The sequence below is a fragment of the Lycorma delicatula genome, chromosome 4 (assembly GCF_047948215.1).
Source record: "Lycorma delicatula isolate Av1 chromosome 4, ASM4794821v1, whole genome shotgun sequence".
Lineage (NCBI taxonomy): Eukaryota > Metazoa > Arthropoda > Insecta > Hemiptera > Fulgoridae > Lycorma > Lycorma delicatula.
In genome coordinates, this window is record NC_134458.1 from 146,082,775 (window position 1) to 146,110,509 (window position 27,735).

The window sequence follows — 27,735 nt, forward strand, 5'->3', positions numbered from 1 at the left end:
ATGATTCGTCGTGGTGGGCAGAAGTCTAAGACCATAAGTAAACCTTATATAGCACTTTTCATACGTCTCACTACTAAAGATATTCATTTACAATTAGTTTCTGATCTGACTTCACAGTTTTTTATTGCAGCATTTAAGAGATTCATATCACGTAGGGGTATTCCCAATCAAGTCTTTTCTGATAACAATTCCAACTTCTGTTGAGCCATAAATATACTTTATAATTGTATCAGTTTTTTAAATTCAGAATAACTAAAATCAGACATTCAAGTATTCACAACTATACAAGGTATAACTTGGTCATTTATTCCTTCCTCTTCACCCCATTTTGGTGGTTTATGGAAAAGCACAATCAAAAGCATTAAATTTCATTTGTGTCATGTAACTGGACAAACAATCCTTAATTTTGAGGAATTATATACAGTTTTAACACAGATTGAAGCCTGCCTCAATTCCCATCCTAGCTTTGCTATTTCAACAAATCATAGAGATCCAGAACCTCTATCTCCAGGACACTGTCACATAGGATTTGTACTCACTTCCTTGCCTGAACCCAATTACCAAAAAATTGAAATAATTGCTAAGGCCTTTTGCAATTACTCCAAAGATTTATACAATCTATCTGGAGATGATGGTCTAAGAACTATTTACAGCAACACAATAAATGTCGTTTTCCATCCCGTAATCTTTGTGTTAGAGATTTAGTACTAGTTACCAATGAAAATTCTTCACCCATGCACTGGAAACATGGAATTGTCACCCAAGTTTATCTGGACTTTGACAAAGTTGTTGGAAGGGTTGTTGATTTATATGTAGTTAATGGTCCATTAAGAAGACCTGTGCATAAATTATGCCTATTACCAATCTCAAATGATTGATTTAATTAATATTTTTATGTAAAATTTTTTATTGATTTAATTATTTTCATACTATTTTTGTAATTTCATTTGATTTACGAGAGGTTATCTCTAAAGTAAAGACTGTTTCATTGTAAAAAAAATCTATTCTGAAAACTTTATAAATGTTTTTTATTTCTCCCTAACTACATACCTTATACTACTTCTATATAATCACCACATGAATTAAGAAATTTATTGTAGCGATACACCAGCTTCAAAGTAGCCTTGTTGTATTCTTCTGCCGCCAGTCCATTTAGTCTCTGATTAACAGCATTTTTAAGTTCATCGTTACTCGTGAATTGCTTACCACTCAAAAATTCTTTCAATTTCCCAAACTGATGGTAATCAGAAGGAGCTAAGTCCGGATTATATGGTGGGTGATCGTAAATTTCCCATCCAAATGTTCCCAGTAAATCACGTGTCAGACCTGCAACATGTGGATGTGCATTATTGTGCAACAGGACGACACCAGCAGTCAGCCGTCCATGTTGCTGATTTTGAATGGTGCGCTGTAACTTACATAGAGTTTTGTGGTAGGCTTCTGCATTTATAGTCATTCCACGTGGCATGAAATCAATCAGCAGTATGCCAAACCGATCACAAAAAACTGTGGCTCTCAGTTTGTATTCAAATGACTGTGGTTTGTCCTTTGTTGGTCTGGTTGGTGATTGAGGATGATGGCATTCACTTGACTGCCGTTTTCTCTGTGGCATGTAATACAAAACCATGTTTCATTACTGGTAACAATTGAATTAAGGAACTCATCACCTTTTCTCTGTAGTGCATCAAAAATTCCAAAGCAGATCCCATTCTGATTTTTTTGTGATGTTCTGTTAAGACGTGCAGCACCCAATGTGCACAAACCTTCCTGAAACCTAAATGGTCATGATCAATGCGACCAATAACAGCTCTTGAAACATCAGGAAAAATAAGGGCCAGTTCGGAAATCATTGAGCGACGATCTTTTCTGATTTCATTATCAACACATTTCAACAAGTCCTTGGTGATTATCAAGGGCCTCCCTGAACGTTCTTCATCATGTGTTTTAATTCTATTATTTCACACCTTTCACACCTATTTCAGACGTTTCTTTCATTCATTACATTAATACCATGCGCAGCAACCAACTGCCTATGAATTTCATCTGGCTTAACATTTTAATGGTCAAAAAACATATGACTCCACGTATTTCACAGTCAGTGGCAACATCGATTTTCCTACTCATTTTATAACTTAATAACTCACACGTAATCAAAGATTCTACAATGCAACAACTTACAGACAACAATGCAGTATGTACATTACTAGCGTGGCCATGAACGACACAGGTTTGCCAACTGTAGGGAGAGAAATTTCCCAGTGGTCTTTACTTTAGAGATATCTCTTGCATATTCTTATGTGACTGTTTAAATGCTCATAAATATTGTATTAATATTTATAACCTAATTTACATATTTAATTGTGCATTGATTTAATTATGATTTCATATCTATATTATATATTGATTTATATATATTAGGTGCAATAAGACACCAATAATAATTTATTAATCTTGAGGATTAGGGTTCCCTTGATTTATTTATTATTTAAGATTGATGTGAATGTAATTTTAAACTATTATGAGTTAAAATATTCAATTTTATTATTATTTATTTCAGCCGTATGCTGATTATTATTATTCAAAATATTATTATGAGCTTTTTTGATTAATTTATTGTATATTTATATGATTACTATTAATATTATATCACAAATGAATGTAAATACCATTTCAACTAAACATAAATATTAAAAATTTAATTATATTATTGATCATTTATTCACTATTAAACTTGTTTGTTATTCTGTTGAAATGTAACATTATGGATTGTATCATGTAGGTGACTTATTGTAATAGCAAAAATCATATGATTCATGTTGTTATTTGTAATAGTTTCATTTACAATATTAACTAAAAAAAAAGGTCATGATTTTTGGTGGGCAGTTAGACTCCAGTTTTGTTTCCTGCTTTTTTATTTGTAAAAATAAAAATTTTCACTTTTTTCTTTAATTTTCACTCTTTCTTTTTACTCTTTATAAATTCTCACTTTTTTGTTACTCTTATAAAATGAATTTGTCTAATGCTTTATTGTTAGTCAGTCTTGTTCCATCCTTCAAAGACTCTACATGTGTTTATTATGAATGTATAATTAATTAATATAATAATGTTATATATATGAATTACAAATTCAAAGATTATAATGAAAATAATTTATATTACAAAATGAAATAAAGAAATTTATTTGAATGAACCAATGAATAATAAAATATTTAGAATAATTAAACCTAACCGAGGTATTGAATTAAGGCGGCATATTATTTGACACCATAATGTGTTTCTTTCTTGATAGGATGCATTTATTTGTTATTTCATTCTATGTTCTAATCTTTATTATAACTGTGACAGATGGAAATCACTTAATACAAGAGGCACAAATAAGTTGCTTTCTTTAAAAGAAATAGTTTCTATTTTTAGCCAGCCTGGTAAAGGTACATTTATTGGGTGGATGATCACATTTTGGTGAACTTGGCATACTGATCTGCAGTTGTATGTTTGACTTAGTGAAGAAAGCCATGGGAAGCCACTCCTCATGTTTCCTTGTAAGCTTGGAGTGGGATGCTTATTATTATGGAAAATTGCTATGTCTAGTTTGGGACGGACTTGTGTCTTGGGTTAGATCATCTGTAACTTATTTTGTTTATGAAAGCACATTATAATATTACACTCTACTAAAAATGTTCTATTAACATGGGAGATGAAGTAATTTTAATTACAGGTCACGTTTTCAAGTTTGATCTGCTAAATGGAACAACATTCTAAAGATAATACTTCCTTCAATAAGGCTTTCCAGATTTCTAATCAATTTCATTGTTTGTTGGTTATATTGTTCATATAGCAGTTGTTGAATATACATTAGGAATTTGGATCTATATTTTCTTGTATCACTAATAAACAATCCTCTGTTATTCTCTTAACCTTTATATACTTTATGACTGTTGGCTAACAATCATATCTTCATTAATGAGTTTACTAGGGATCTTCTTTTTGTCTAATAAAAGTGCATGGACATTGTCCCACTGTAGGTTAGATTGGTCTTATTGCTGACAGAGTTCTTCCAGTTTTTAAGTTATAAACTTAAACATTTTTTTGTCAATAGTAAACCTAAGAGTTTGGTATGATTGACTTCTCTCACATTCTTAAAACAGATTTTCTTAGTTTGAATGCGTTGTTCCAGAGTAAATAGGTAAAATTTCCATAATATTTTTTGTTGTTAAAATTAAAAAAAAAATTTTTTTGTTTTTCAGATATCGCACAATAAAACACAAATTAATCATCATATGGGTTCAGATCATGAACATTCATTACTTGAAGATGAGTGGAAAAATAACAAATGGATTCGACCAGCAAAACATGAAATACCATGTCGTAATTATTTATCAGAGTTTGCGTTAACTCTGATATTTCCTTTAGTAATTATGATTAAACTTGTTTTATTACTCTCGGTCATACTTTGTTTTCATCATGAAGGCATGTTAGTATCAGCTGTTATTGTTGTTTTATTAGATAATAAGATTCATTTTTGTTTTCATTCTTATTTCTTAATTTTATTAATTTATAGTTTTTGTCTGTATAAAATCTTTATAAAATGGAAAAAAATATATCATATCATCTGTAAAAAGCAACTGCTGGCCTATTGGTTATTTTATTTGTAGAAAAATCATATCCGTGTTATAAAATCCATAATCCACAAAGTTTTTTAAAATTTGTGTAAAATTTATGTATGTTCTGTAAATCTTTAAAATTTCTTATATTTTACTCAATAACTAAAGTTATAAAAAGTAACTAAAGTGTAAAGATGTCAAATAGTAGTTATATGTGTACATGTAAATGAAGATAAATCAGAAAACTTTACTGAGGATGGGCTTATGCCCGAAAGCACTCTAATGTAAAGGATATATATATATAAACATTTTTTAGCCAATCCACCAAATACAGAATTAAAGAAACATTCTTACCTTTTTTTACTTTATTTCCTTTACATTAGAGTGCTTTTGGGCATAAGCCCATCCTCAGTAAAGTTTTCTGATTTATTTTCATTTACATGTACACATATAACTACTATTCAACACCTTTACACTTTGGTTACTTTATATATATATATATATATATATATATATATATATATATATATAAAACATTAAAATGGACTTTACATTTAATTGGTCTCGTTTTGTGTGTGTTTCTAGTAAATAATGGGTGGAACTTACTCTTGATTGTAAAGATGTTTGAAATTTTTTATTGAGCCATAACCACCATTCATTTGGTAGGTAGAATACATAGTTTTGTAATAAACATTTTTTTTTCATTCATTTATTAAAAATGATCCCTAACTTTTAAAAAAAAATTAATCCCTTATGTTTTAAGCTTATGTGAAATATATGGTAATTTTTTATGTTAAAATAAATTATGTCTTATCAGTTTTGAACATAGAATCTTCCATATGAATAAATTAATAAGCAAAGTATAAAGTGGATTGAAGAATTTATAATTAATATGATTTGATTTTCACAAAATTATTTTAAAAATAACAAATGTTGTTTTGGGACACAGGAACTTCACACAGTGTATTCTGTTTGTAACACCTGAGGAAGCTATTGTGATTTTTTAAAAAACCAAATTCACATTTGTTTATTTTCTTTTGTTACGGATTTTCATTAAGAAACAGCTTCATCCATCAATTATTTAAAGAATTTATTTTTAATTAGTCACGCTCGTCAAAGCAATCTTTTTTGTGATATATTACTATATGAATGCCAATTCATTACTTCATAAATGATTAAAATTTTTGGTGCTAGGAAGTAATAATAGTGTAAAATGTAAATATGTTTTATACCGACATTTTTCAGAAAAATTCATTTTTCTTGCAAGTGTTTATGTATTTATAATTTGAGAATTGCAAAAGTTAATGTCAGTTCACGTATTTAGTCCATAATGATCAATCTTCTGTGCAGTATCATATTGTATTCTATTAAAATTATTTCAGATTTCATTGTTCTTAAGATTTGTGTATTTTTTTTACTTTCCCATTTTATTTCTTTTATTACTTTCTTTTATTTATTTTGAACCTTTCACTAATTAAAATTTATTTCATGCAGGATAGATGAACCTTCTAATGAATTCTTTGATTCAATATTTAATATCTGTGAAGAATTTTGGAGGTATGATTATAATGTATTAAAGTTTATTGCAAAGAAGCTTTTTTTTGCTTGGTTTTATTGTGTGGTTTTTTAATGTTTTTTCTACTTATCTGATGTATATAAATTAATTTTTTTCTTTTATAAGGCATAAGTTATAAATCATAACTAATTTTTAGTTTATAATAATAATTTATCTAAATTTTTTATGAGATCATTCTGTAGTTATTTTGGTACTGTACATTTTAAGATAGTTTTTGGAGATGTAAAGGTTTATAATTATATTTAATGTAATAATTGATAGGTGTTAATATCCAAAGTCAAAGCCATTTGTATTTGTTTATATCTCCGGTGTTGAAATTTTACTTTAGTTTCTTCTTATTACTTCCTTGTACAAAGTAAAGGAAGTATTGTAATCATGAACAATTTTGGTTTTCAGATTTCAACAGAAATATTCATTTTGATCATCCCTGAATCTATTTTGACTAGTTTCGGCATGACGACAGTACATACGTATGTATGTACCTCGCATAACTCAAAAACAATTAACCATAGAATGTTGAAATTTTATATTTAGGACTGTTGTAACATTTAGTTGTGCACCTCCTCTTTTGATTGCAAACGACTAAACCAAAAATGTGTGTGGAGTCAGACCTCTGAATAAAACAGGGTTTCAATTTTGAAACATTTGGAATTAGAATTTTTTCTTTACTGCGGTAATAAGCCCTCATTGAGAGCTTTTCAACGATACATCACAAGTGTACTTATTTTCAGGGTTCCATAGTTATATAACCAAATAACATTTTAATTAATGAAATATTTGGATCTTTCAAGGGGAAGGCACATTGGTTCGAATCCGACTTCATATATATATTTAAAAAAAGTTTTTTTTTTTTTAAATTAAATATTTTTTTTTTATTAATAATTATTAACCTCTGATGTAGAAAAAAATTAACAAAAAATAATAATTCAATAATAATAATACAAAAAAATATGAAAAAAAATCAGAAGTTATTAGTGAAATAAAATTTTATGTACTTTTCATTTTTGATTTAATTAAAAAATGATTGCAATCAGAGGTTAATAATTATTAACAAGTCAATTTAAATTAAAAACAAAGTTAAAAAAAGATATATGTATATGAAGTCAGATTCGAACTGATGTGTTCATGGTTATGGATCTGACACATTCTCACTTACACCACATATCTGCTTGAGCGACGTGAAACAAAATTAGTATATAAACTAATATAAAATGCTAAGGAAAATTACATAAATACAGTAGAATGTTATGTTGTTTTACCAAAGTTTGTTTTATTTTGTAAACCTTGATAGATTGACTTTTTTGTTTGAATATTAAGTGCAGTAGAATTAATAAATAATATTGCGAACATTAAAACTTGGGGAAATAAAGCGCATACATAAGTGATTGCAATTGCATCTTCAAGAGATATTTTTGTTTATGAAGAAATAAAAAGTGATGACATGAATAAAAAGAAAGACTTTAAGGGAATTACAACATAGATGTGATGATTCAGGGCTATTGAATAAAAATCATTTCTTTATTACAAAAAATACTTCAACAATGACAATGATTCAGTGTCTGTAAGGCCTGTATTCATACTATATACAATGGTGGACCAAACATTGTTTTTTATTCTGCAGTTTTATCTAAAAGTTTGATGTCATTCTTTTGAAACCAAAGGATAGATGAGATGTGAGACCTACTGAAAATTCACACTGTAATAACAAGTGTTATAAATTCAGAATAATTATCCAAAGACAAAAACCCTACTACACCACACTTATTTTAAACACAGTAAAAATATGTTAAAAATGTAAACTGAAAATTTAGTAACCTTTTCCAGTTTTGTTTTTGTTTTCATTGAATGTAATGGAAAAAAAAAATATATATAATGATGATGATGATGAAATATATGTGTGAATAGGTAACACTTACTTGGTTCAACATTTCTCTTGTATAAATACATAATTTTTTTTATTTATGTATTTGTTTCAGTCTATTTTATAATAAATATCGCTATAAAATTTAGTAACCTTCTCCTTGTTTTCATTTTGTTGATGGTTACATCATAATAATTTAAAAAACATAGTATTAGATAGATATAAGACTTACATTTATTTAAATATAATAAAGGAACTTTTACTCTATATTAATATTTCAGGTAAGAATATTGAATAAATAGTTGAGTTGTATAAATATTTGAATTAATAAAAACTAATATTCTAGCGATTGTGTAACTGTCCATTTTATTAAAGAATTGGAGGTTCGTATCTCATTTTCAAATGAAATAAGTTTAAATGAAGTGCAGCAAAAAATGTGTATATGTAATTTAATAGGCATACAAGGAAGTCATGGTATCCACATAAATTTTTTTTATAACTTTTGTGGTTCAACAATAATATTTATTTTAGTTATGAATAACTTTAAGATGTTAGATTTATTAATTTTTATGAATTCTTTCTTCTCTGTATGTGCTTAGTAAGATTCAAAACATTTTTCTAGTTTTCATCAACACTGATTCCTTGAAATTTCCTTAGTTTGTCCCTCTCCCCTTAAAAAAAAAGTTTCCTCTTCATTCTTGTCATGGCACACTAAAAAGTGGAGATGTAGTCTCTCTTCAAAAATATCTTTATTTGCTTCAGTTATTTTATTTTTCAGTGTTTTAATAATTTTGTCGGCTTTGAGCTGCATATGAGAGTAAGGCTTTTTGAACTATACCTATATAAATTTGAATCTTGAGAACTGTTTTATCTGTTTATTATTCTGAAATTTCATTATCTATTTGCTATAACAGTTTGTTATGACATATACTATGACAATGAATCAGTAATATTAAAACTAATTATTTTTACGTTTTCTTTAACAAGAGTAAAATTTTCTGGTGTTTAGAAACTGAAATAGCACACATCAAGTGAATTGGTGATAGAGTAATCTACCAATTCAGATGGGTGTATTTTTTAAAACTTCAACCCCCTCAGGAGGACCCTTCAATGTTTCAGTCTAAACTTTCTGAAAGATATCCTCTCTAATTTTTAATGGAGTACCCAAATCAGATCTCAAAGTAAGGAGGGTAAATAGTCTGAATTCACCCGAACTGAATTTGTAGATTGCTTGGCATAAATTAACAAAGATGATTTATATTTTTAATGTAGTTGTAATTTTTGGTTTTCAACTTTTAATACATTCTTACTTTTTCTTCTTATTCTGAGTTTTCTGTTAGACAATAGATATTTATTAAATTTTATCTGATCACTATTCTACATTCATTACTGCTGCTCTTCTTCTTTACCCCTCTTACTACTGTTGTCTTTAACAATTTTAATTCATCACCATTCTTTGGGTCGTATCTTTTTATTGCTGTTCAGCATTGTAAATGCTGCTGAAAATAGAAATTTCATTTAGAGTTTACATTATTAAACTTCATGAAATAACTCTATCTTTCTGCTGTTATTTATGTTGTTTTCAACCATTAGTCTTTTCTTGTTTAGGTAAGGTAGATTTCATTTTATTTTAATTAATTGTTTCTTGAACCATTTGTTTAGATGATTGCAATTATATTTAATTTGTAGGCACTTATAATGAAGTAAAGACAAATTTGATTCATATGTAATTATGGTGTTGAAAGTGTGTAAAACAATTTTAATATTTAATTTTTTATCTTCTTAATTTAATTTTTTTTATCTTCTTAATGTGTGCTATATTTTACTTTACTATCTTTTCTTTGTTTGGAGATAAATCATGTGTTTATTAATTATTATTTTTTTTGTTGAAAATTCATATTTGAAGACGTGGTTTTGTTTGGTAGACTAATCATGAAGATAATGAATTGTTTTGTTTTTGTAGTGAAAATTATATTAAAATAAAAACATGTTTGTGCTCTAATTTCAAGACATTTTTCTTGAATTTCATCAGAAAATTTTATGAAATTGATCTTTGTTGCTTTTATGATTTTTATATGATGTTTGATAGTATATATTATTCAAACAATATATACGAGGTTTGTTCAGAGAATAACCGACCTTTATTTTTTTTAATCTTTATTATTAATTTTACAGATTATTGGTCCTTGTCCTGTTCAAAGTATTCTTCTCCCCTATTCACACGCTTTTCCCAGTGGTGTTTCCATTTCACAAAGCAGTTCTGGATAGCTTCATTTGAAATGGCCTTTAAGGTCTATGACGAATTTGCTTTAATGCCATTAACAGTCTCAAAACAGTGTCCTTTCATCACTGATTTTAATTTCAGAAATAAGAAAAAATCACAAGGAGCCAGGTCTGGCGCGTAGGGAGACTGTGGGAGGACAGCCATCTGATTTTTGGCACAAAATTGACAAAGCTGAGTGTGCAGGTGCATTGTCGTGGTGAAGGAACCATGAGCTGTCTTGCCTTAACTCTGGTCTCTTTTTGCAGATTTTAATATGTAACCATTGTAAAACACCTTGATAGTACACACGGTTCACTGTTTCACCTTGAGGCAAGAATTCAAAATGCACATTTTCATTAAAATCGAAAAAAACAGAGAGCATCACTTTGACATTGGATCGAGACTTGACATGCTTTCTTGGGGTGTGGAGATCCTTTGCCACCATTGTGATGGTTGAACTTTTGTCTCATTGTCGCAGCCATAAACCCAGCTTTTATCTCCCATTATAATCATTTGCATGAATGTTTCATCGTCATTGGCTTGTTCAAGAGGTTGCCGACAAACATCCTTTCGATGTTCTTTCTGCTGTTCAGTCATCAAATAAGAAACAAACTTTCCTGCAACTTGATGCAGGAAAGTTTTGATGCATGTCCAATTTTTCAGTCAAAGTATCATGGCATGATCCAATTAAGATGCGAACCTCTTCTGCAAGTTCTGTGGCAGTCAATTGGCAATTAGCACATACCATATCGTTGATTTTCTGACATGGGTGTCATCAGTTGAAATCGAAGGCCTTCTGGTCTAGGGTCATCTTCAGCTGACTGATGACCATTTTTAATTCATGTGAAAACGGTCGTAACATTGCATACAACCCAAAGAATCATCTCCATAAGCTTGTTTCAAAAGTTGACATGTTCCTGTGAAAGTTTTTCCCAGTTTCATGTAAAATTTTACATTGTTGCTTCTAAAAATCACTTATTACAAAAATCTCTACTAATACTTAAACACGTTACACTCAAATAACAATAATATGAAAACTAAATGAGATATCAATAATCCAAGAATATGTGGTTATAGAGAAGGTTATGTAGTAAGCAATGCTGGCAACTGCACGTCACTAAATACCTCTATTGACATGTTTTCAATAATGTTTGGTTATTTTCTGAACAGACCTCATATACTGTTTATTTTCATTTACACTAGAACTGTAACTATTATTGTATCATTATAACTCGTATTCAAGATTTGTAATTATACTGTTTGACACTTGTGTTGGCTAACTGAAGAAAAATTTATCTTAACGGTTATTGTGAAGTATTTCTGCTTCATTGTCAAGGTTTCATTTTAGTTGACAACGAAATTTACAGCCTTTGAGATGACCTCCATATAATACTAGTGATTATTCATTTATTATAACTTTTAAATGGCTGTATAGATTTCATTGGATTGTTTTAGAAGGAAGTAAAATAAAAGTTCATAATCAAGTCTAGTTGAGACTTAAGCATTGCTGATTTAAAAAATAAATCAGATTGTTGGATTTTGTCTTATAAATATTGGGAATGAATTCTTAAAGACAACTAAGATTAATTTTCCCCTTAATTTATTAACAAAACAAAATGAGAACTGAAACAAAATAGGTAAAAGATATTTATTAAAAGGCTGACTATCTTTTGTAAATAAAGGTATAACCTAGATACTATTTACATTATATAAATGTACTTATTTTACAAGGTTATTTGGATTCAGTTCCTATTTTCTCATTGTGATTAGCAGCAGATGATGACAATAAAATAGAACGTGAAGTTGATGGAATACTGCTTGAAGCCTTTTTTTTAAATAGTGTTCACATATTCACTTGTTTATAATAACTTCTAGGTGGAAAAAAAAACACTAAAAAAGTCTAGAAAATAAAATATGAAAATTCATTACTTTTGTACTGGTTATTATAGCTAGCAGATTTTACGAACTTATTTAATACCTTTACAGCCTCATTCCAACTGTTATTAGTTGTGGTATCCTCTTTCTCATTATTCTTCAGTTCTTTTACTGCTTGTGACAACACAATTTGATTAATAACCTTACTTTATGATTGGGTCATCTTTTTCTACTATAGTCTGATCAAAAATATCACCTCTTAGAGTGTAGAATGGATTGTTATCTGTTTGTTATTGTTGTTTCTAAAACTGTTCTTAATTATAAAAAAGAAAAGTATTAAGTTTCAATGGAAATTAGAATTTATACTAGTACATTTATTTATTACTTTCTTAATTATGTAGTTATACTTTATACTATATGAGATACTGATCTAGCCAAATTTGGCCTGTCAGGGTTTCATGATTCACTTAACAAAAAACACAATTTTAGCATTGAAAAATTTGGAAGGATATGTATGAGTGTTAGTCTTAGTTTTTGCTTTACATCCAAACTGGATGGATTGATATGGATGAAATTTGACATCTGATTTCTGCATATGAGCCTCTGGTGCCATTTAATTTTGGTTATAGTTAGTCAAGGGAAGATATGGTTACCATAGGTCTTGTATTCTAAAATTTTACTCTGTGAGTAGCATAATATTTTTATTTTATTCTTTAATTGTATACTTACATATGTTAAATGTTCCACTTCATTTTTCTCTTAAGTGTTAGTCATTCAAGAGTAATGCCCTTAGTATAGATGCATCTTTTATTTATAGTACTTAAGATCTTAGTATTTGGCTATTACTTATCAGTTGTGTTAGTGATTGATAATGAAAAAAAGTGTGGAATTTGAGTCCAGGATCATTTTTAATGAAGAAGTTTACTTGTGTAAATTGTTTTTGAATATTTTATTACAGGCATATTTTAAGTAACCTTAATTGTTTTTAGTATTTAAATATGAGGCACAGTTCACAAAATAAAGGCCGATTGTAACAAAATGAGTACAGTTAAAAAAATGAAAAATTTATTAATCGTTTTCAAGTACTTACATTTACTTTATTTTTGTGCATAATCACCATTTTTTCCAAAGATTTTTGATATTTTGAAACAAGCTTCTTCAAATCCAAAGCACAAAATTCCGCTGCTTATGGTTGTAGCCACTTTTGCACCAAGATTTTCAACTCTTCACTTTCCTTGAATCATTGAGACAGAAGCCAGTTTTTGAGGTGTAAGAAGAGATGATAGTCACCGAGTGTGAGGTCAGGACTCTTATTGGGATGATATAAAATCCCCATCTGAATTTTTGAAGTGTTTTTTTGTGCATACATTCATGTGTGGACATGGCTGCATGCACTTATCGTGAAGAAGAACAATTCCTGATCACAGCATTTCCCATTGTTGGTTTTGAGTTGCACAATGCATTTTAGAAAGTGTTTCACAATAAACTTTTGTGTGATGGATGTTCCAGATTCCATGAAATCGATGAAAAACACACACTTTTGGTTACAAAATAAAGTTGCCATGATTTTCTTCAAGCCATGAGAATGGGCTTGTTTTTTTGGTTTAGGTGAGCTGGAATGATGTCATTGCATGAATTGTTGTTTTGTCTCAGCATTATGAAATCCACATTTCATCAGCAGTGACAATATGGGAAAAAAATTTGTCTCCCTTGTTAAAGGAGTTAAGAAAAGCACATGCATATGTCATTCTGTAACCTTTGGGAGCACTTGCAATATATTTGGTACCCAATGTTTACATAGTTTACTATCGTAAACTGTGTACACATTGGGTACCTAAAGTGGTGTCAGTCACGATTCTCAACAATGTTGTCTTTGAAACTTCTTGAAATTCTAGAGAAAGATTGCTAATCATAAAGTGAACATTTTCTCTCAGTTTTGCAGTCACACGTTCAGTGAGTTCATCAATCCTGACGCCAAGCTTGCCGCTTCTTTGTTTGTTGTGAACATTTGAACAGACTTCCTTAAACTCATACTACTGCCTACTTTTCCTTTACGCATTGCGGTAGGACCATTGACATAATTGATCGTGAATTTCAACAGCATTATGTCCTCTTGCGTTATCTAATCATTGATTGACATTCTCAACTGGCAGGATTTGTTATTAGCACACTCATTTTAACACACTGTCTCGCAAAGGCAGAGAACAATTAACTGATGGCAGTATGGTGGTTACATTACAGACCACTTAAAGCTAGTGTGCATGCATGGACCAATCATTGTTTCCAGTCACTATAACTCATTGGCCTTTACTTTTGAACTATGCCTCATATTTAAAATTTTTAAAAAACAGTTTGAAAGAATTTTTTTTTTTAAATTAAGCAACTAACAATGTAAGTGCTGATTTTAGATGTGTGTTTCGTGTTTATTACTCATATTTTCTGTTTGTCTGGGTTGATTTCTGCTCATGTTTATTTTCTGTAACTTGTGTTGATTATGTTTTCTATTTTGATGGTTAGCAGTAAGGTGATAAAAGTATTTTGCTGGACGTACAAATCTTTCATTAAATTAAATGTATGTATAATTAGTATTATTTTTTAAACAGAAGTAAAAGGAATGAAGATACACCAGATGTGTTAATGGTACAATATGAAGCTGTACATAGAGCTACTCACACCCTTCGCTCTTTATCAAACCAACGTAATTCTGATGGAACACCTAAGGAAAGCCCACGGTATGTTTCCTATAATATTTTATTTAAATTTACATTCTTTTTAATCATTACATGTAATTTAAATGTATGTAATTCCAAGTAGTGGTAATTCAAAATCTAAGGCTGTGCTATAAATTTGAGTAAGTATATAGTGATATGGAATCCTATTTGGTAATTTTTTAAGAACCATTTATATTATTTTCATTGATAATACCATAATACAATTCAATTGGTTTAAATCCTTACTTGAATTGTTTATAATACATGTACTAAAAAATGACAAAAATGTTATTTGGCTGGAAAAAATTCCATATTAATCATTTTATATATTCTACCCTCTTAAAAAACAATTGGCGATTCTGTAGTTTAAATTGTATTACAGTTCATTGTTAACTATTGAACTTATTCTGATGAAAAAAAGTTTTTATTTTATAATAGTAAAATCAAAAATTATCAATTTGTGATCCAAATTGATAATAATAGTCCATTACATTGTATATGCCCAAACTAACTAAAAAATTCTGATGTGGATCTGTGTTGAACTTATGAATGTAATCATATATGAGTAAATGATCGGATGCTTTTTTTTCAGTTAAATAATTAATTATTTTTTTAAATAAGTTTTAGTTGAGAATCAAAACTAAAGATGGTTTGAGTAAAAGTCGGACATTTCTCAATTGGTACAGTATTTCATGATTGTACAGAGCATGGTACTCATTTTGATTTTTAAAAATATTTGTTCTACACCTAAATTTTGTGCCAAACAACATATTGCAGTTGATTTTTTTTTCATAGAGATATTTTGAGATGTTTTGCTCAATATAATCATATTAAAAGTTTAATTTTATATCCAATGAAATATATATTTTTAATGTTATTGAGATGTAAGTAATATATACAGTAGTATGAAAAAACTTAAAAGATTGATACCATACAATCTACAGTTATATTATTTTGCAAATAACTTATTAATATTATTTTGAATAATTTATAAAATAGAATTGATGTTGTGTTTAAATTATTAAAAAGCCATGGGGTAATCATATACTGTATAGTATGCATCTCTGGATTTTTTGTACAAATGCATATGTTATTTTTGTACACTTCAACTGGTTTATGCACTGCTCACATGTTTGGCTCAAAGTAAGTTGTACTGGTATATCATACATACCCTTTGAAATACACATTTTATACATTTTCAGTATTTCAAATAATATATACTTCATATTTAAAAATATCATTCAGGTACTGGGCAGTAAAATTTACATATATGAAACATAATTTTAAATAAAGTAACAAAATATTAAAAGAATATGTTTTAATGTAATAGATATAGAATTTAATATCAACTGAAGACGTGGGATACCATATAAACTAATTATTGGAAATTAATATAGTAAGTTTAACTTATCTAATTACTTTGTTTTAGTGGATTATATTTCATATAATATTAAATTTTATTAACACAATAGTGTCAATATATTGATGAGTTATTTAAATATAAATATGTGTGTGTGTGTATGTGTTTGTGTGCACACTTGCACTTGCAAAATTATTTACTTGTTTCAGGATATTTTATAGTGATGTTTGTTGTGTAATTTTATTGGTGACTGTAACCTGGTTGTTAAAAAACGTGGTAATGGTTAAGTGGATGTCATACATCTCCTAACCTATATTAATAATAGATTTTACCATAGAAGTCATTGACTCAAAACTTTGGTTTATAACAAAAATTTTTGAAGTGTTTAAGTTATTAGAAATTGAGAAATGATGATGTTAGTTTTATGGCTGTAAAAATCAATTAGATGTGATAAAAAGAATGCCATATTATTCTGTATAGTTTCCAAACACATGTTTGTATATTTTATTGATATTAATAATGATAATCAGTTTGAAAGAATGGATAATTTAGAACTTAATATCATATTTAATTTGTTACTTACTTGTTTAAGCAAACTTCCACCGTAAACAGTAAGTATATTACCTTTTTCCTTTATTTTTTCAGGAAAAACATATTTTTAGTGTTAATTTATTTCTTTTCTTTAACTAGATGTTAAACATGGTTTTTTTTCTTTTTTGTTGTATCAAATTATTAAAGAAATCCGTAATATTATTAAAAGAAATTATTATTTTTAAATTTTAATCTTGATATAGCTTTATCTGCATTGCTATAATGTGTAAGAATACATAAGGCATGAGAAATTCTATCATGATACTAGATTACACCACAGAAAAAATAAATACTTGACAGACTTCTGTTCTCGGAAAGAACAAATTGCAGACTCTCTAACACTCTGATAATTTGTAGAGTTCAAATTATTGAATGAAGATTATATGTCTTAGAGACAACTGTTGCCAACTGATTAAAATTTAAAACTGATGGAAATACATTACAATTTTAATTCATTATTTCCTAAAATTATTTTTTTAGCTGCTTGAGGAAGAGGCAAAAGAGATTTTCTTTTCTGGCATATCAGAATTATTGTGGTTTTTTATTGTGACGCTGTGATTGTAATAATTTAAAAACCAACTTTCATATTTCTCCAGCTAATTATTTTAATATTTAAAAATTAAAAGTTTTAGAAATTACTAATCTAGTATTTCTTGTCCATTTTAGACTATCTTCAGAAAGAACAACTGGTGTTCGACCAAGTCCTCCTCCTTATATGGGCCCTAAGTTAGGGTGAGTATCATTTATTTTTGGTATCAATATGTTTTGTTACTAATTCTGAGGTATCTTGTTACTCTGCTGATATAAGAGGTCAGTAAAAACTTTCATTGAATCAATGATCCTATAAATGAAAAGTCAGGCATTCTCAAATTTCAGTGAATAAAATCTTAGACTACGTATCATTAAATCTATATATATGGGCAATTATTACATTTTGTATCTACACTTATATAATATTGTTGGTGTTTAAGTACATAATGTATCTTAAAATTTGCTTTTATTGTGATTATAAAAATTTCATTTTTATGTAATTTATTTTAATTAATATTTAAGAGAAACTTTCTGAAAATAAGTAATAGATCTTTGAAGTAGAAGTCAATCTAGCAAAGGGTGATTTTGCAATTGATACAATATGGGAAGCCATTTTTGGAATTTATCAATACAATTAGTTAAAAGTCTTGCACAGATTGTATGAGTTTCATATTGCATAAATGACTTATTATTAGTTAAAAATTTGTTTTATAATTTCTAAAAACAAATTTCCTCTTATCTTTGGAAATATTTATCAACAGAGTTAGTAAATATTGAGTAATAATAACATTCACTGATAAATTATTGTGTATTAAATAAAATAAAATCATGAAGAAATACAAATGCTTTTTCTTATAAAATTGGTTATACAAATTGTCTTTTTAGTACAAATCCATGCAGCTGTTAAACACACACTAAAACCACACCTAAAAGTTGCTTGATTGTTTGAAATGCTGAAGCGTATCCCACTTGATATCTTTATTATTTTGTTTCTGAAATTAGAGATGATCATTTTATTTTAAATACATATTTTTTTAACACAATGAATAACTTTTATATGCATTTAGACAGTTAGAAAAGGTTATTTCTAACTTCTTTTTTGACATTATAATTTTAAACTTTGTATGATGGAAGAATGCTTTGCATCGAATGAATACTATGGACTTATAATGGATGTTTCATGATGGGTGATACTGAACTGAATGAGTTACAGGAGGAATAAGCTGATATGACAACCTTACTGGCAAGTCATTATCAAGGTATCAAGCTAGGCTTACTAAGGAATCCCTGATGTACGAAATGGTTTCTTATTACCTTTTATGAATCAAATTTATTGATAAATAAATGAGATCATAGATCATTAGATCTGGAGATCATTAGATCTGCAAGTGATATTTTCACTGTGTTCATTACTGGGACTGGCTATGTTTTTTACTTATAGAAAAAAACAGCTCTTACTTGTCTCTTGTGCCTGCTATGCCTTAGATACATTGTAGCTATAAGAAAACTAAAATAGAGTGTAAAACAGCAATTTAATGTACCTCCCTCTGAAGCAGTGCATTATGTACATTGCTTCTATGGTTACGGAATGTGAATGGATGTATTATATTGTACAATTAAGTAATGCTTATTTTAGGTGTTTAAAGGAGAGCTGTGACAATTATTTATTTAGAGGAAATCATTTAGTGCTTTTGGTGAGTTAACTAAATAAAAATTTATGGGGTTGCATTGAAAGAATTAAAAGTTTGAGCTCCAATATACATAACACTTCATACCTCTCTCACTGTAATATTCCCCCCACTTCTTCCATTTAGGTCCAGTCTTATCAAGCATATTTTAGATTAAAATACAATGCTGTTGTATTCACATGCTGAAAATAAAAAAGAATTCTGGTAAAAAATATATGGAAATTCTCGAAATAAAAAAAATATTTTAGGATGGCACTTTTCCGGAAGCATGTTTATATCTAAATGATACAGATTCTGGAATTTCTGGTTGAATGAAGAGGCAGTCATTTTCACGGAATGAACAGTAAGAGGTTTTGCTTTAACGTGATTTATATATGTTTATGTATTTATACAAACAAATAATAATTGGGAATATAGTCTTCTAATCACAATTTTAATTTATCTTTAAAGTGAAAATGAAAAGATAAATAAAATTTACCTTAAGTATCACACACAATAAACTAATCATTTAACTACAATAGTGCATATATTGTGTGTATGTATATATATATATATATATGTAGTTGTTTTCAGACTGTGTTAACAGGTGAATGTGAAGAATAATCAGTTATGTTATAACCAGGCATAGCGCCTTTTTTTATAGATTCTACTAATTTCATTCATAATTACATACAGCGGTTGCTTTTATGTTTTTTAACATCTTCCATTTTGACTATTAATTGATTGCAACTTGTTCACCTACCTATGTTTTTTTTTTTGTCTTCAGTCATTTGACTGGTTTGATGCAGCTCTCCAAGATTCCCTATCTAGTAGTGCTAGTCGTTTCATTTCAGTATACTCTCTACATCCTACATCCCTAACAATTTGTTTTACATATTCCAAACGTGGCCTGCCTACACAATTTTTTCCTTCTACCTGTCCTTCCAATATTAAAGCGACTATTCCAGGATGCCTTAGTATGTGGCCTATAAGTCTGTCTTAACTATATTTTTCCAAATGCTTCTTTCTTCATCTATTTACCGCAATACCTCTTCATTTGTCACTTTATCCACCCATCTGATTTTTAACATTCTCCTATAGCACCACATTTCAAAAGCTTCTAATCATTTCTTCTCAGATACTCCAATTGCCCAAGTTTCACTTCCATATAAAGCGACACTCCAAACATATACTTTCAAAAATCTTTTCCTGACATTTAAATTAATTTTTGATGTAAACAAATTATATTTCTTACTGAAGGCTCATTTCGCTTGTGCTATTCATTATTTTATATCGCTCCTGCTTCGTCCATCTTTAATAATTCTACTTCCCAAATAACAAAATTCTTCTACTTCCATAATCTTTTCTCCAACTATTTTCACATTTAGTGGTCCATCTTTGTTATTTCTACTACATTTCATTACTTTTGTTTTGTTCTTGTTTATTTTCATGCGATAGTTCTTGCGTAGGACTTCATCTATGCCGTTTCATTGTTTCTTCTAAATCCTTTTTCCTCTTGGCTAGAATTACTATATCATCAGCAAATCGTAGCATCTTTATCTTTTCACCTTGTACTGTTACTTCGAATCTAAATTGTTCTTTAACATCATTAACTGCTAGTTCCATGTAAAGATTAAAAAGTAACGGAGATAGGGAACATCCTTGTCAGACTCCCTTTCTTATTACGGCTTCTTTCTTATGCTCTTCAATTATTACTGTTGCTGTTTGGTTCCTGTACATGTTAGCAATTGTTCTTCTATCTCTGTATTTGAACCCTAATTTTTTTTAAATGTTGAACATTTTATTCCAGTCTACGTTATCGAATGCCTTTTCTAGGTCTATAAACGCCAAGTATGTTGGTTTGTTTTTCTTTAATCTTCCTTCTACTATTAATCTGAGGCCTAAAATTGCTTCCCTTGTCCCTATACTTTTCCTGAAACCAAATTAGTCTTCTCCTAACACTTCTTCCACTCTCCTCTCAATTCTTCTGTATAGAATTCTAGTTAAGATTTTTGATGCAAGACTAGTTAAACTAATTGTTCTATATTCTTCACATTTATCTGCCCCTGCTTTCTTTGGTATCATGACTATAACACTTTTTTTGAAGTCTGACGGAAATTCCCCTTTTTCATAAATATTACACACCAGTTTGTATAATCTATCAATCGCTTCCTCACCTGCACTGCGCACTAATTCTACAGGTATTCCGTCTATTCCAGGAGCCTTTCTGCCATTTAAATCTTTTAATGTTCTCTTAAATTCAGATCTCAATATTGTTTCTCCCATTTCATCCTCCTGAACTTCCTCTATAACACCATTTTCTAATTCATTTCCTCCGTATAACTCTTCAATATATTCCACCCATCTATCGACTTTACCTTTCGTATTATATATTGGTGTACCATCTTTGTTTAACACATTATTAGATTTTAATTTATGTACCCCAAAATTTTCCTTAACTTTCCTGTATGCTCCGTTTATTTTACCAATGTTCATTTCTCTTTCCACTTCTGAACACTTTTCTTTAATCCACTCTTCTTTCGCCTGTTTGCACTTCCTGTTTATAGCATTTCTTAATTGCCGATAGTTCCTTCTACTTTCTTCATCACTAGCCTTCTTATATTTTCTACGTTCATCCATCAGCTGCAGTATATCGTCTGAAACCCAAGGTTTTCTACCGGTTCTCTTTATTCCGCCTAAGTTTGCTTCTGCTGATTTAAGAATTTCCTTTTTAACATTCTCCCATTCTTCTTCTACATTTTCTACCTTATCTTTTTTACTCAGACCTCTTGCGATGTCCTTCTCAAAAATCTTTACCTCCTCTTCCTCAAGTTTCTCTAAATTCCACCGATTCATCTGACACCTTTTCTTCAAGTTTTTAAACCCCAATCTACATTTCATTATTACCAAATTATGGTCGCTATCAATGTCTGCTCCAGGGTAAGTTTTTGCAGTCAACGAGTTGATTTCTAAATCTTTGCTTAACCATGATATAATCTATCTGATACCTTGCAGTGTCGCCTGGCTTTTTCCAAGTGTATATTCTTCTATTATGATTTTTAAATTGGGTGTTGGCAATTACTAAATTAAACTTCGTGCAAAACTCTATAAGTCTGTTCCCTCTTTCATTCCTTTTGCCCAGCCCGTATTCACCCACTATATTTCCTTCCTTGCCTTTTCCAACGCTTGCATTCCAATCTCCAACTATTATTAAATTTTCATCTCCTTTTACGTGTTTAATTGCTTCATCAATCTCTTCGTATACACACTCTACCTCATCATCATCATGGGCGCTTGTAGGCATATAGACGTTAACAATCGTTGTCGGTTTAGGTTTTGATTTTATCCTTATTACAATGATTCTATCGCTATGCGTTTTGAAATACTCTACTCTATCTTGTTGTTCTTCCCTATCTTCTTGTTCATTATGAAACCTACTCCTGCCTGCCCATTATTTGAGGCTGAGTTAATTATTCTAAAATCGCCTGACCAAAAGTCGCCTTCGTCTTCCCACTGAACCTCACTAATTCCTACTACATCCACATTTACCCTATCCATTTCCCTTTTTAAATTTTCTAGCCTACCAACCTTTTTTAAACTTCTAACATTCCACGCTCCGACTCATAGAATATTATTTTTTAATTTTCTGGTGACCCCTTCCTTAGTAGTCCCCACCCGGAGATCCGAATGGGGGACTAGTTTACCTCCGGAATATTTTACCAAGGAAGGCATCATTGCTATATGAAAATGCAAGGAGCCACATTTCTTGGAAAAAAGCAGCTGTAGTTTTGCATTGCTTTCAGCTGCGCAGTACTCAGAGGACTGAGTGATGTTGATATGGCCGTTTAAGTGATTCTGACTCACGCCCCTAACAACTACTGAAAGAGCTGCTGCCTTCTTTCAGGAATCATTCCTTAGTCTGGCTCTCAACAGATACCTCTCCGATATGGTTGCACCTTCGATCCAGCTACTCTGTATCCCTGAGCACTCAAGCCCCCTCACCAACGGCAAGGTCTCATGATTCATAGAGGAGGCACCTATCTATATTTAACCATTCTACTAATTTATCCATAATGTAATTATCATTTAGCTCTTTTATTAAAAAGCAAAGTTTTGATGTCCTTATCTATCTTTGACTTTTGGATGAATTGTTTACTTGTTCTGACAAAACTAAATTTTTTTCCGCTAGAGGGGGGGGAAAGCTCTTCCAGCTGCTACCTGCCCACAACAGATGGCAGAGTCAAAAACACCTCCTCCTGGTGCAACATGCCTTGATACCTGTCTGTTATTACTCAGGGGTATGCTGTACTACCTGTGTGGGCTTCAATCACTGGTTCAGAAAGTCCTAGGCACTCAACAGTAGTGGCAACCCTTGGAGGCCCTCAGCTACCTCCTCGCCCAGGCTGTCTCATCCCCAACCAATCCAGTAGCAATCATTGTTGATAACTCTTTCTGTTATTTTTGCTTGAAGATTGGCCTGGCTTATGATGGAAATTGCCTTCCAATTAATTTCATTGCCGAGCAGTTTATTCAGTAGGTTTGCGGGACAAATCCTTTCAGTGATTACATTACAATCGGTTTACCTGGAGCTCTTATTATAACAGATCTATCTTATTTGTTGTAACAGATTCTTATTTTGGAATTAGAAAAATGTTTTAAAATACTTTTGTTATATAATGTTGTGCTTTTTGATAAGAGAAACATGGGTAATAAGAAAACCAGAGAATAAAAAATGAAATTTTAATATGTAGTGTTACAGGAGGGATTTAAAAAAATTAAAATTTATATTTTAATGAATACAAAGTGAAGAGGTTTTAAGATGAGTTGGAGAAGAGATAGGAAGTTGGCAACACTATTTTTATTATTATGGTAGAGGGTAAAATTGACCTGGTTGAACACCAGGAATAAGTTATAGTATTGTAAAAATCTAGTAATTACTCCTTACTTGATTATTTATAATTTGGTTTTTGTTTTTCCCCCATACAGATCTCGCGTGGATTTCTGACAGTATTTGGAAGAAGAGCCAAAGACATGGTATTGTTAATAAAAATACCACATTTTGGCTCGTTCATTTCTAAATTGAATTCTGCACAGTATGAAGAAGAAGCTGCATAAACATATTTGGTATCATTTCTAGTAATATGAAGTTAAAAATATAACACATTTTATAGGTTATTTTTGGTTATATAGGCCTACCTTACATTTTTATATTTCTGCTAGAGTTTAGTTTGAGAAATCAAAATTTTTGATGTGTAATATTTAAGTTGTGGCTTGAACAAATGATAATTGTTTTAGCCCATTGTAAGGTATTTTTTAATGCATGTAATTTTTGTTGATCACAAGTACCTCATTGTCCAGTATTTGTGTTTCCATTGGCCATTATCATGACGTATATCTTATAAGCTTTTTCCTCTTCTACCTATGTCTGTCCAATCATTGATAAAACTGTTCTTAGCAGTCAGTCTAAAGTCATGGTAAATTTTAACTTTTTTTTACCATCTATCTGAAACCTATACCTTACAGAAAGGGATTTGAGGGAGAATAAAACACCACTGTAAATGCTTGTACAAGACATTTGTGTTAAGTTTTGGTTGGTTGTATCATGACTGTAACATTTACATAACATACTATTTGAAAAAAATTTAATGTAGCAGTCCTACATAATAGTTAAAATTTACCACTGTTGCACATTTAAACAGGTTTCAGGTTTAAACACATAAGATTCCAAACACTTTACACAGAAATGTTAATCCTTAAACTGTCTAGTCTAGTCACATGATGAAAAAATATTTTTAGACCTATTGAACTGGTTTGCAAATGGAAGTCAACGTAAGTAAATCAATGTTCTTTCATTAAATTTGATGTACAACTATACAATTTGTTTCTTCGGTCAGTTGCAACTTGACTGTGAAAAAGCTAGAGTTTCATATTTATTTATAATAATATTTCAGTAATCATTTCATTATCAAGCCAGTTCTCCCTACTACATAAATGCAAATTGTCCCAAGCTTACAGTTAGGCCTTGAAAGCCTTCCTTGATATGTTATCAAGCATTTATAACAAAAATATTCTTGTATATCCAGTAACAACTGTTCAAAAATTTTTTGGTCTGAAACATTTGTTCTGTTCCTGATGAGGATAATCCATAGCAGAAATGAATACAAGAGATATCTATAAATGAAATTACAAAAAATGTTTATTATATTTAGATAAGATAAACAAAAAAATTATTAGTGTATTAAAGACTTAAGGAAACAATACTAATTTTATAACTAGAAACATCCATTCTTAAAATTGCTAAATAATGTGAATACTGCTTGAACTATTTGATACAATTGAGCAATATTTCAAGAAAAATTAATTCATATCTAATCAGTAATAACAAGAAACTATCCATCATCCTTTTAAATGTACCTGAGAGGTGGAAAATGTTCCATTTCTTTTGTTCCCTCAGTAATGGTTAGAAATTTCCCTCTGGTCCTAGGTACCTGTGTTTTGGTTTAAGGTTAATGTTGCATATTTTTTTATTCATTTGTCTATTAGAATTTTTATTAGTAGTTAAAATAATTTAGTATAATTTAATAGAATTATTGGAATTTATTTATTTAATATAGTATAACTTCTGTGATTAATTGTACAAAAGAAATTACTAATTTTTTTTTTACATTGAGAATTTTAATAATTTAAATTATTTGTGAAATTGTTTATTGTATGTTGTTTTATAAACATAACTTAAAAGAAAAATCAAAAAATTAAAGCTAAATAACCATAGTGAACAATTTTATTGAGTGTTCCCAAAAGTGTTAAAAATTCATCTGATCTTTGTAATTAATGTTTGTGTAGGATTATTTTTTTTATATGAAATGAAATTGTATGAAAAAATGGAGAAACTTATCACTAGAGATATAAAAAATGTAAGATTACTTTCCAGTATGATGCATTTTATCCACTTACTACAATTTTACTCTTGATAATTAATTAATGAATATCAGATTAGAAATAGTTTTTGTTGGCATTGTAATTAGTCTTTATGAAATATGCCGAAAATTAGTTTGAATTATCTGTTATACACAAGGGTTAAATTATTTTATTTGTAAGAGATATAATTGTTGTTAGCTGTATTTATTTTTATTATAAATCGTATACTTCATAATTATCAGTATTATAAAATACTTATATATATTTGATTATTTATGTATAAAAAACCCATTGACGTAAATTATTAGGGTTATCTAGTCAAATAACTAGTCATTTAGGAACTTTTTAATTATTTATTAACTTATTAAATAGGTAAAAATTTATAATTCTAGTCAAACCTGGTTTTATATTAGTATTTATTGTTCTTATATCTTTACATTTCAAACTATCAAAAATCCAATATTGAATTTGACCTGTCTCATATAATTTATATCTGTACTTCTATGTTTTGTAAAGCAAACTGATATACTGCATTTCCTTTATGAAAAATGAAATAAAGTAAAAAAAAATTAAATGATCACTATATTTTAATAAATTAAAACATTAATTATTTACTGTTAATTTGCGATGTTCATACCAAACATTGTAACCTTTTTGTAAATAAAGTATTAACAAATGATCAAACTTGAACTGAAGGTAATGAAGTACAAATATTAAAGAAGATTGTAATATATTTCATATAATTTGAAAATGGTGATGAGAATGGAAAAGAATATTTAGAAAATGATAACTGTGAAAAATGGAAAAATTCACAAAATAAATTTTCTTTGGTGAGAAATTGGAAAATGCTAGTGAGAGTTATGAATGAGATAGATTTTATCCACATTTGGCCTTCAAGTTTATGCTTACGTTGGATTAGGAGGTTTGTTAAATCGGTTTCAGCATCACCCTGAATTATTTTGATGAAGTAACTTTTGTTAAAATCATCCAGGAGTGATATTTTTAAAAAATATAGCAAAAAATAAAGATTAATTCAGATAATTTTCCTTTAGTCAAGAAAGTAAACTTTTTTTGTAGCATATTTAAAAGCATGTTTTTAGTCCTTCTAAAACTTCTTTTAGTAATACTCTTGTTGCGCAGTATTTCTAAAAATTTTGTAAATTATTTTTAGAAATTACATCATTTTAAACAAAGATGGAAAGTTTTTATACTTAATATTAAGGATACATATATATTTTTCTGTTTAATTTGTTTTTTAATTTTGATGATATATTAAGTGTTATTTGTTAGTTTATTTTTAGAAGTCTTAAAAAAGATTGAAAATTTGAACTTACTATCCCTGATAGTTTGAATTGTTGATGTTTCTACTGTAATAAACAAATTTAAAAAATTAATATAATTAAAATTTTTTTTTAAATGTGCCATATGCTTTTTATAATTCTTGAAAAAAAAACCAGTTAGTTTACTAATCATTTGAATTAAATTTTAAATTTATATATTAATAAAATTCACCCCTTGTTTCATGTAGTTTATGTGGTCCATTTAGTAGTAGCAAGTTCATCCTATACTGTTACGCATGTACTAAATACTATATTTTTATGTAAATAGAATTGTAGAGTAATTAATACTTAAAAAATAAAAATTCTTTTTTATTAATGTAGTTGATAATCAACCATATTACTACTAATATATACATTACTATATTTAGATTACTATTAATGTACATACTGATGTGGTGTACATTACTACTAATGTAGTTAAATATTAATAACTTATGAGAA

At 29.1% G+C, this 27,735-nt stretch overlaps 1 protein-coding gene across 2 annotated transcripts in view; it reads left to right on the forward strand.

Annotated features, from left to right (window-relative positions):
- The window catches only part of Scgalpha (sarcoglycan alpha), a 39,662-nt gene extending 13,855 nt beyond the window's left edge, over positions 1–25,807 (forward strand). Inside the window, exons 7-11 of one of the 2 annotated variants that reach the window (XM_075364303.1) lie at positions 4,245–4,471; positions 6,096–6,158; positions 14,780–14,908; positions 17,505–17,570; positions 24,023–25,807. In XM_075364303.1, the coding sequence (XP_075220418.1) occupies positions 4,245–4,471; positions 6,096–6,158; positions 14,780–14,908; positions 17,505–17,570; positions 24,023–24,041 (504 nt within the window). In that variant the 3' untranslated portion in view covers positions 24,042–25,807. The remainder of the gene's footprint in view (positions 1–4,244; positions 4,472–6,095; positions 6,159–14,779; positions 14,909–17,504; positions 17,571–24,022) is intronic. The other variant, XM_075364304.1, reaches the window with a different exon arrangement.
- Positions 25,808–27,735: the final 1,928 nt, after the last annotated feature.